Source organism: Myotis davidii, unplaced genomic scaffold (assembly GCF_000327345.1).
Source record: "Myotis davidii unplaced genomic scaffold, ASM32734v1 scaffold107, whole genome shotgun sequence".
NCBI lineage: Eukaryota > Metazoa > Chordata > Mammalia > Chiroptera > Vespertilionidae > Myotis > Myotis davidii.
Window position 1 is genome coordinate 3,773,859 of NW_006383012.1, and position 9,986 is coordinate 3,783,844.

Genomic DNA, 9,986 nt, shown 5'->3' on the forward strand with positions numbered 1-9,986 from the left:
TGCAGACCGAAGGGTCCCGGATTTAATTCCAGTCAAGGGCACCTACATCGGTTGGGTTGCAGGCTCCTCCCCGATCCAGGCCCTGGTCAGGGCGCATGCAGGAGGCAACCAATTGATGTGTTCCTCTCACATTGATATTTCTCTCTGTCTTTCCCTCTCTTCCACTCTCTCTACACAAAAAAAAATAAATAAATGGAAAAAATATCAGATGAGGATTAAAAAAAAAGAAAAGAGAAAGAAATACATTCTTTTTACCACCCACCACTCCTACCCCACTACCTTGCCAAAATATTGACTTAGGAGTACCCATCTCAAGATTCCCAGAATAACTTGTGATGATCTAAGTCAGTGATGGCAAACCTTTTGAGCTCGGCTTGTCAGCATTTTGAAAAACCCTAACTTAACTCTGGTGCCGTCTCACACATAGAAATTTTTTGATCTTTGCAACCATAGTAAAACAAAGACTTATATTTTTGATATTTATTTTATATATTTAAATGCCATTTAACAAAGAAAAATCAACCAAAAAATGAGTTCGCGTGTCATAGGTTCGCCATGACTGATCTAAGTTTAGGGAGTTTGGGGGAAGTTTTACTAAGGAAAAAATGGGTTCACTAAAAGTATTTAGAATAGACAATTCTGAACCAGAAAACTGGTCATTTATTTAGCAACCACTCATTGAAAGTTTACTGTGTTGTATGCCAAGCACAGTGCAGGCACTGGAGGCACTGAAGTGAACAGAAGAAGAATCCTGTTCCAATCAAGATAGTGAAAAGACCACAGAATGGGGGAAAATATTAGTGAATCATAACGGTCTCTTACAACCCAAAACCAGAAAGACAACCAATTTTAAAATATCGGCAAAGGACTGGAATAGACATTTCTTTACAAAAGAAATGCAAATGGCCAATAAGCAAATGAAAAGATGGGCTAATTTAGTAGCCATACGAAGGGATGAAGAACTGATACATAACATGGTTAAATATTTTTTTTATTGTTGACACTATTACAGATGTCCTCCTTTGCCCACCTCTACCCAACCCCTACACCCCAGGCTTTGACCACATAACTGTCGGTGTCCATGGGCTATGCATATATGCATATATGTTCTTTGGTTAATCTCTTCCAATTCCCCCACCTTCCTCCTCTCTGAAGTCTGTCAGTGTGTAACATGGATAAATCTTGAAAATATTATCCTGAGTAAAAGAAATCACACACAAAGAGTCACATATTATATAATGCCATTCCTATGAAATATTCAGAATTTGCCAATCAATAAATGCAGAAAGTAAATTTGAGGTTCCTGAGGTCTGGGAGGAGAAGAGAATGGGGAGTGAATGCTTAATGTGTTACAGGATGTCATTTCTGGAGTGATAACAATATTTTGGGGTTTATTAGAGGTGATGGTTGTACACCTCGAATGGGGTGACGGTAGTTATGAATGAACTAAATGTCCCTAAATTGTACATTTAAAAATGATTAATCCTGTGTTACTCAAAAATTCTACCTCAACTTTTAAAAATGTGGGGAGGCAGGGAGAGATTGGCTGAAAGTCTGAGCCGATCCTGTTTGAATTGGATACCAGGTCAGTAATAGGAAAGCACACTATTACAGGTGCTACACAGCGACATCCTTCAATGGCTTCCAACACCCAGTGCAGGCAAGGTGCTGTTGTTCTCCTGGGGCCGGTCTTGGCATTCATAACACCTCCCCTGTTGGTGAGGAAGTGGTCAGTCTTATTCCATTCATGGGCAGTATGACTGGAATGTCTAACAGAAGTGCTCATTGGTGGACCACAGTCCAGGTTAAACCAAATGTGTTTTTGTTAATCCTAAACCAGACACTTACCATTTGAGCCAAGAGTTAAAATGGACGTTTCATAAAAATCCAGTGTTCCAGGTTTTCTAGGGAGAAAAAAAAAATCTGACCATCTGGTGACCTAGTTGGTATTACTACATGATAACCATCAGTCAAGGTTGACAGCAGATACTGCCTCTTCTCTCTCTCTCCTTCTCCCTCTCTCCCTCTCCCTTTTCTCTCTTTCTCCTTGTCTCCCTTCTCTCTCCCCTCCCTTTATGCTACCTGCCAGGCTATTGGCCCTCCCTCCCCCATCCCATACCACCACAGCTGAACATAAATTTCACCTTTAGACCCTCTTTTAAAGCCATTGTTTGCCAAGTCTCCCACTGAATCTGCCATCTGTAGGAAGAGGGCAAAGTCCTCAATGCAACAATGTGTTCTCATAGCTGAGAAGGGGGCGTGCAGGTAAGAACCTCTTAATTGGACAGGGGCATTGGGGCAGAGAGAAGGATCCTGGAGCATAAGACACTACAGGACTGGTGGCAATGTCCCAGGCTGAGGGGAGGGGCTGACAGTGGGCAGGATGGGCGAAGGCAGAGCAGGCTTCTCCTCCCTTTGGCACTGCTTTCTGCTCTGCCAATTTCATAACCCTCCCGTCTGCGCCGGTCTCGGTTGGGGTGGCCGGCGTTAGAATCGTGTTCTGTATGGCTGGCTCTTGAACAGGTGCTACCTCCTGGAGAGCCACTCAGCACACAAGTCCAGGTAAGGCTGGATTCAAGAAATCCCTGCTCTCAGAATCCTGGCAGGTAGTCACAATAGCACCTATTGTTACATAAGGTAGCACCTGTGGGCCTTGCTTTTGTTCTTGCTTTGTTGTCTTTTCCTTCCCCTAATCACAATGTGGAAGAACCCAAGGAGTTGGAGACTGTCATCCCAGTATCTGGAAGTCCATTTTTCCTCCATAAAATGGAGAGGGACTACTCCAAACTCAGGTGATAACCAATCAGGGGGCAGATAAATGATGAGTGACTCAGGGTTTCTTGGGACTGTTTTCACTCCCACACCAAATTCCTAAGTTTTACAGCCTTAGTTAGCACGGAGTGAGTGTGTTCCTTGATAGAAAACGTTCTGGATGACAGCTAATGGCAGCTGCCCCATGGTTCAAAGGGCAATGACTATCTTGATCTGATAAAACGTTTTATTGGACTTGCCTTGCTCTTGTGATTTGAAAAGTGAATGTTTGGCCTCATCTTTGAGATACTATTTCATAGGGCATTGAAGTAAACTTTGAGGAATGCAAATTCTGAACATCCTTTGCCTGTCACCTGTAAGCTGCCAGACAAATCAGTCTCCTTGAACTTGGGAGTTCTACCTGTGAGTTGTGGTTTTATAGATTTTAATGGGGAAGCATCAATGGAAATGGTAAATGAACTTGGATAAGTCACTTTAGCCCTGGGAGCTTCTATATTGTTGTCTGTAAAAATGCTACTTTAGGACATTGGTCAGATTAAATTAGGTAATTCATGCAAACAACTTATCCTGTTATTGGTCCAAAATCTGTGGGTCCAACACTTTGAACCATTAAAATTCAAAACATCAGAGTTCAAGGTGAGGAAAGTTTGATTGATAAGAAGGCGCCAACTAAGAAGATGGGAGACCTGGTGGTTCCTCAAATCCATCTTAAGAAAGTGCAGAGTTCAGGCTTCTTTTATGTCAAGGGAGGGGAAATGAGAGGAGCTGTTTTCGTAAATGTCAAGCTCCAAGCAGAATTCCTCTGATGATTACCATATCTATATGCAAGACAAAGCGGGAGCTTTTAGTGGGAAGGCCAGGGAACAAGAAAGGCTTGAACTAGGTGGAGTCCAGTGCCTTTCATTCCGTTACAAGCCCAGGGCTTGGCATCAAGTCAGTGCTCCTGTGTTTGCTGCGTTACTATTCTCATCAGTGTGAAAGCTCTGAGGCAGGAGTTGGTTCCTAGGACCTGCCCAGACTTTAGTCCCGTCTATTAGCGTAGTTTCAAGCTGTTCCTCTTGGCTGGGAGCGACAATAAAAGATGTGTTGGAAGAAGGCTTTGTTGCTCTTGGTTTCTTGAGATCTCTTCCTGGTCCAAATCTCCCGGGTTCACCTGCCACCATGTGCCAGGCCCATTTTCCAGCACCCTTTCTGCCTACCTGATCATGCGGCCTCCAATAAAAAAAAATGTTTCCCCCAGAATCCTAAGAGGACAGTACATTGGACCTAGTAAGCCCCTCCTGATGCTTTAAAAAGACAGAAAGCAATGAGCAAGGCATATCGGGCCAGCAGGAAATGTCCTTCATGCGGAGCCCTTCATTTCTAAAATCTGTGGTTTCACCTCTACAGAGGTTTCCCCTGCCATTTGGTTCATACTAGAGACATCCAGCCAGAAGGGTCCTTCTTGACCCTCGCCTGTCAGGGCAAAGGGAAGCTCTCTGAAGCACTATCCTCTGACTGTCAGCTTAGGTTGGGTCCAGAAGGCTGCTTCTAGGCTTTGTGGGCCAGAAATAAAGGGAGTCATTCCTCAAAATTGTCTGGGGAATGATTAACTTGTTTCCTTTGATCCTTTCCACCTTGTGGGAGGACAGTCAAGTAGCAGCTGGGTACAGTAGAACACATTCTATTATCTTCAACATTGCTAAGGGAAACAGTGAGAAGCGAAAAATAAATTCTGCTACTAGAGAGGTCCAACCCTGGCTTTTTGGAGGAGTAGAAGCCGTGTGCGTGTGCGTGTGCGTGTGTGTGTGTGTGTGTGCGTGTGTGTGTGTGTCCCCTTCTATAAACCTAGAAGGACTGAGTAAAAAGATACAGCCATTCCCTCTAACTTTTTGTTTCCTTCTCTCTCTTTTTTTAGGCCTGCATTTCCTGCTGCTAGTCGCAAAGATGCTTTGTATCTTTAACTTTTTATTTTCCCCACTTCCAACCCCGGCACTGATCTGCCTCCTGACTTTTGGAGTCGCCATCTTCCTATGGCTCGTCAACAGACCTCGCCCAGTTCTGCCTGCGGTTGATCTGAACCAACAGTCCCTGGGAATCGAGGTAACTAACTTACCTGTCACCTTTCAGTGTATCAACATTGATCAAACCCAAACTGTGTGTAACTCAAGACATTGGTATAACTCATGAAGGGGGTAGGGTGTCACATGGGAAAGTAATCCTTTTAGGTTAGTAGTCAACATTTAAACTTCTACTAATGACACATTTTCCCTCATAATAAAAAGGAAAACTCAGCTAGGTCTTAAGACACCAGTAATCCAGATCGGGGTTGTCAAACTACAACCCACAAGGAAAATCCACCTTTTTTCAAATGGGCCTAGCAAGATAAGAATGGTTTTTACATTTTTAAAGGGATATGTAAAAACTAAAACAAGGAATAGATCATGTGTTCCACAAAGCCTATTTACTATCTATCCTTTTACTGTAAAAGTTTGCCAACGTATGATCTAGAGCAGTGATTTCGAACTGGTGTGGTGCAAGAATTTTTTTTATACACCATACCTGATTGTTTAGTCAGTGGCACTGACCTCTTTTCCCTTAGATAGTCAAATATAAAAAGAAATAACAACAGCCAACACAACAATAGCCATCCAGTGTGAATGAATCAATATTATACCTATGTTTGTTGTAATTAGCTTATGTGTGCCATGAGATGAAAAGGTTTAAAATGGCTGATCTAGATGACAGAGTCAGGACTTTGGGGTTAGGAAAATATTTTCATTGAGATACCCAATGTCTGAAAATGGAATGTGAGTTATTTAGTTAAATTCCAGCTTTGAGTTAATATTCATTCTTAAAACAGGCAGAAGTTGAACCTTTCCCTTCAATTCCCCCAACTTACAGCAAATCATACAGCTTCTTCTATCACTGAGCAAAGGGAAAGCTCTAAGAATGTTCTCTTCGTCATTTTTCGTCTTCAACCCTTTTCAGAGGAAGAAAGCATTCCCGTTCCTTTGTAAAGCTAACTCCCTTCTGGTCTTTTATTGAACTTCTTTCCTCTATGTGAGACTCTTATTCAGAGTTAACTGCACGGCCCACCACGTTCCCTTTTATTCTGGTGCATTTGTATGATTGTCCTCTCCCACTGATCCTGCTGCTTTAGGCTACCATCTCTTTCCACTCCTTCCTTTTTCCACCAGAGTTCTTTAAGAGTAGTCTGTTGATTTCCTCATTTAAGCTTCAACCCACTGATGTCAGAACTTTACTACTACCATCTCCCCAAACTTCTCTGGGTCACTCATAATCTAACTTCCAAATTCAATGGTTTCTCCTTCGACCTTCCTCTCAATTGATTTGGGACTTCTTTTTACAACTTCTCTTTTTGCCTTTTATAACCTTCAACGAAATTTCTTTCTAATTCCAAGACAGCCTTTCTTTGCCTCTGAGGTTTTTTCCTCTTCTCAGCCTAGAGTTTCAGCATCACCATCTCTTCATTCCTCTAAAGCAGGGGTCGGCACGCATGTTCTGTGAAAGCCAGACAGTTCAGGCTTTGCAGGCCATATGGGCTCTGTTGCAACTATTCAACTCTGTTGTTGTGTGAAAGCATCAGACAATATGTAATTGAATGAACATGGCTCTGTTCCAATAAAACTTTATTTGTAAAAGCAGGTTCAGGCCAGATGTGAGTTCAGACCAGAGTCTGCCATTCCCTGCTTTAATTCCTCACATCTGAGAAAATCCTCCCTCTCCTATGACTTGGAAATATACCTAAAAGGCTATGACACCCAAATCTGACTTTCAAGCTCTGACCTTTCCCCTGAGTTCCAGTGACACTCAAGTGTCAATGAATCTCTTTATTGCATATATCTCCCTACACACACACACACACACACACACACACACACCATAACCTTTCCTGTTTCCCTTCCTGCTCCATCGTAGTTAAATGCATCTCTTCTTATCCAGTTGCCTAAAGTTGAATCCAAATCACTTTTCATTGTTCCTTCTTCCTCAGCCCATCTCTGAAAACAGATGGCAAGACCCTATCTTCCTTTACTAGACAAAAAACTTTTTTTTTAACCTCTTGACTTAATGCGACATCTCGTGGAAATCTTCCCCAATGCTCTAGACAATTCAGAGTTCATGTGTTAACCTGCACTTGAATGGCCCCTTTTTTGTGCTTATGTAATTGATGCCTGCTTCTCTCTAGACTAACTTTCATGAGGGTTGGACCATGCCTGTAACTCCAGTGCAGCTCCAAGATCCACATGAAGCCCCGGGGTTCCAGCTGACATTTCTAAACACATCCCTAGCCACTCCCTCTTTCTCAAATACCCTGTTCTCTGGCTGCCCACCAGGCTCTGCAGTGTGTTTTCTTGCCCTTGTGCTTTGGTTCAGGCTGCTCCTTCACTCTGAATCATCCTTCTCTCCCCTCTACCAATCCACATCTTCTTGTTCAATACTTGTTTATCTTTAAAGTTTCCATTGAAATATCACTTCTTCTCTCTAACTTTTTTTACTTAATATAGAATTGGTGTCTTCATTAGTTTCCCAAATATATTTTATTTCAGCATGTACATCACAGTATTATATTTGTGTGTGTTTTCCCCTCTTACCCCCACACTCCAAAAGCTTTCACTTATGAGGTGCTCATGGTCAGCAATTTTGTCTTACCTTACATTGCATCTATAGTGTCTAGAACACAGTATGAATTTCATAGATGTCTAAACTTGGTATGAATTTTTAAAGGATAAAACATAATATTATTTAGATCATTTCAAAGAGAGGTTGTAGGATCAAAACCAGGGACTCTTAATGCTGTGACCTAAGATAGAAGTTCTCTGTAACAGACACTCAATAGTGCTATGTTTTCCTGGGGAGATATAAGGTAAAACAAAGCAAAAACCAAACAAGAAAACCTATATTATCATTTCTCATGTGTGTTATGTGTGTGTGTGTGTGTGTGTGTGTGTGTGTGTGTGTGTGTGTGTGTTCCTAGAAGAGTGGTGGGAGATGGCTCAAAAAATAACTGTGATAGTCTCTGGGTTTCTATGATGTGGAGACTTCAGTTTTGAGATTAATGACTTGATTGATTGAATAGGATGGGACGGGGGCGGGAGGGGGTCCCTGTAACCTCAATGGTCAGCGTTTATATTCCCTTTTATTCAATTCATAAGGGTTTGGAAAGGGTGGTGAGAGACTCGGCTTGCCCTAAATGTGGTCTTACGTCTTAGGGAGGAGCACGGAAGAATGCTCGCGAGAAGAGCAATGAACTCCTAAGCTACTACTTCCCAGATGCCAAGACGATGTATGAAGTTTTTAAAAGAGGACTTGCTGTGTCTGGTAAGCCTGGCAGTCTCACCTGACTTGTGAGAAGACTCAGACTGGGGTGTCGTTCTCTAACTGCTTCCTTGTCTCACTTCTAAACACCTAGTTGTGGTCTGGGTAGAATCCCTACATATGAAATGCAGGGCACATTACCAGTGTTGGAATGGAGGCAGGAATTAGAAAATCACAATATTGGGAAGCAATGCAGGGCAGCCTTGGGTTTGAAATCCAGTTGTTCCATCTCTAGCTGTGTGACCTTGTGCAACCCACTTTGCCACTCTGAATCTGTCCCTCACAACACAAGAACTTCCCTGCAAGTTGTTGTTACACAGTCAACAATAATGTGCATGAAAGTATTTTTATGAACTCACTAGTACGTTAGTACATAGTTGTTTAGGAATGTGCTCTTCATAAATGCAATTCTCCAGATGCAGGATCTGAGCTAGAATTAGCATTTAGGCCTCCTGACTTCTTACCTTGTCTTGACCCCAATACCACACTACGGCCCCAGGCTGCTACACTTGGTATCACAGGAGGCAATTATCTTTTGAACTTTCTTAGAAAGAGGGCTACATGGACTTTAGTAGGTTCACTTGGAATGTATCAAGCCTCAGTACTTACATCTTTTATCATTGCACACAATGCTAGGTGCACTGGTTTCCTTTCAAAACCTATTGGCTTATAGCCCTCCCTAGATCTTTTTTTCTTTGAGGTGACATTCTGTCCAAGCATAGATTTGTCTATGTGACTTCTTCTCCCTCCCTTCTCTTCTGCCTTTAGCTATGACTGTGATGTTTAATAGTCAGCTCCTGTCAAGTGCTAATTATGCAATAGGCACTGCTCATATAATATCTACTAATCTTCCCTAAACTTCAAGGATTAGTTACTACCTTCCTCACTTTTTAAAATAAAAGACCAGAGACTGGAAAGTTCAGGAACATTCTGAAGGTGACAGAACTAGAAAATGTTGCATAAGATACTTCATTTAGATTTTTTTTTTCAATACAAAATTAAAACCAAACAGATAAAGTTAAAATGGCACCTCCTGTCAGCAGATTGGAGCAACCTGGCCTGGCTGTTTCCACAGAAAAATGACACCTCTGATCCCTACTGGGATTGAATACATTTTTTCACCTCTACCCAGAGTAGATGGTCTTTGTTGAGAATCGCCTGTGAATAATGTTTAAAATGAAGTCCTCTGGCTCCACCTTGTTAAACTGAATCAGAATTCCAGATAGTGAGGCCTAAGAATCTGAATGTTTAATAATGCTTGGTTGAGGGGAGGGGTTTGCATGCTGGAGTTTCAATTCTACCCAGTTCAGGCCAGTGATTTTGCCCAGTTGTTAATGGGTGGATTCTTTCTAGATAGCCACACCTTAAAACACAAATGAGATCTGAGTTGAGGAAATTAATCACAGGCTAGGCTATTGCCTGATTAGGACTTGGGCTAATTAGACTGAAGCTGATTAGGACATAGAGTTTAATGAGACCTCAGTTGGTGTCCCTTTGGGCCAATTATTTGACTTGTTCCTCAGCCATGGACCTCTGCTAGAATTTTCACCTATAGGGAAGTGACAAGGCGATGCAGGGTGGTTTTTTTCCACACTCATCAGCTCTGCCACCTACTGAGTGAGCTTGAAGAAGCTATCCCAGGCCCTTCTGACTCTCAGATATTGTCACGTCTGGGGATAACAATAGTTGCAAAGGCCAAGTGAGCAAATGTGCCTAGCATGGAGTAAGTGTTCCCTCAATGGTAGCTATCCCTAGTAATTCATGTCTGTGCAATCTCATCGGTAGACCATTGAGGCACACACTCTGGGCTGAGCACCTAACAGCACAAGACTTGCCCGGTTTCATGGAAAATTACAGTCTGGGACTTGACTTCTTGAGTTTTTCTGCAGCTGTTT

The 9,986-nt window shown here is 42.3% G+C and overlaps 1 protein-coding gene across 4 annotated transcripts in view; it reads left to right on the plus strand.

Annotated features, from left to right (window-relative positions):
* Window positions 1-9,986, plus strand: part of ACSL5 (acyl-CoA synthetase long-chain family member 5) — a 38,238-nt gene that overhangs the window by 11,401 nt on the left and 16,851 nt on the right. For 2 of the 4 annotated variants that reach the window (XM_006778713.2, XM_006778712.2), the window contains exons 2-3: window positions 4,670-4,854; window positions 7,986-8,094. In XM_006778713.2, coding sequence (XP_006778776.1) covers window positions 4,699-4,854; window positions 7,986-8,094 — 265 coding nt within the window. In that variant the 5' untranslated portion in view covers window positions 4,670-4,698. Of the gene's footprint in view, window positions 1-2,009; window positions 2,266-2,523; window positions 2,563-4,669; window positions 4,855-7,985; window positions 8,095-9,986 lie in introns of those variants that run through there. The other 2 variants (XM_006778714.2, XM_006778715.2) reach the window with 2 other exon arrangements.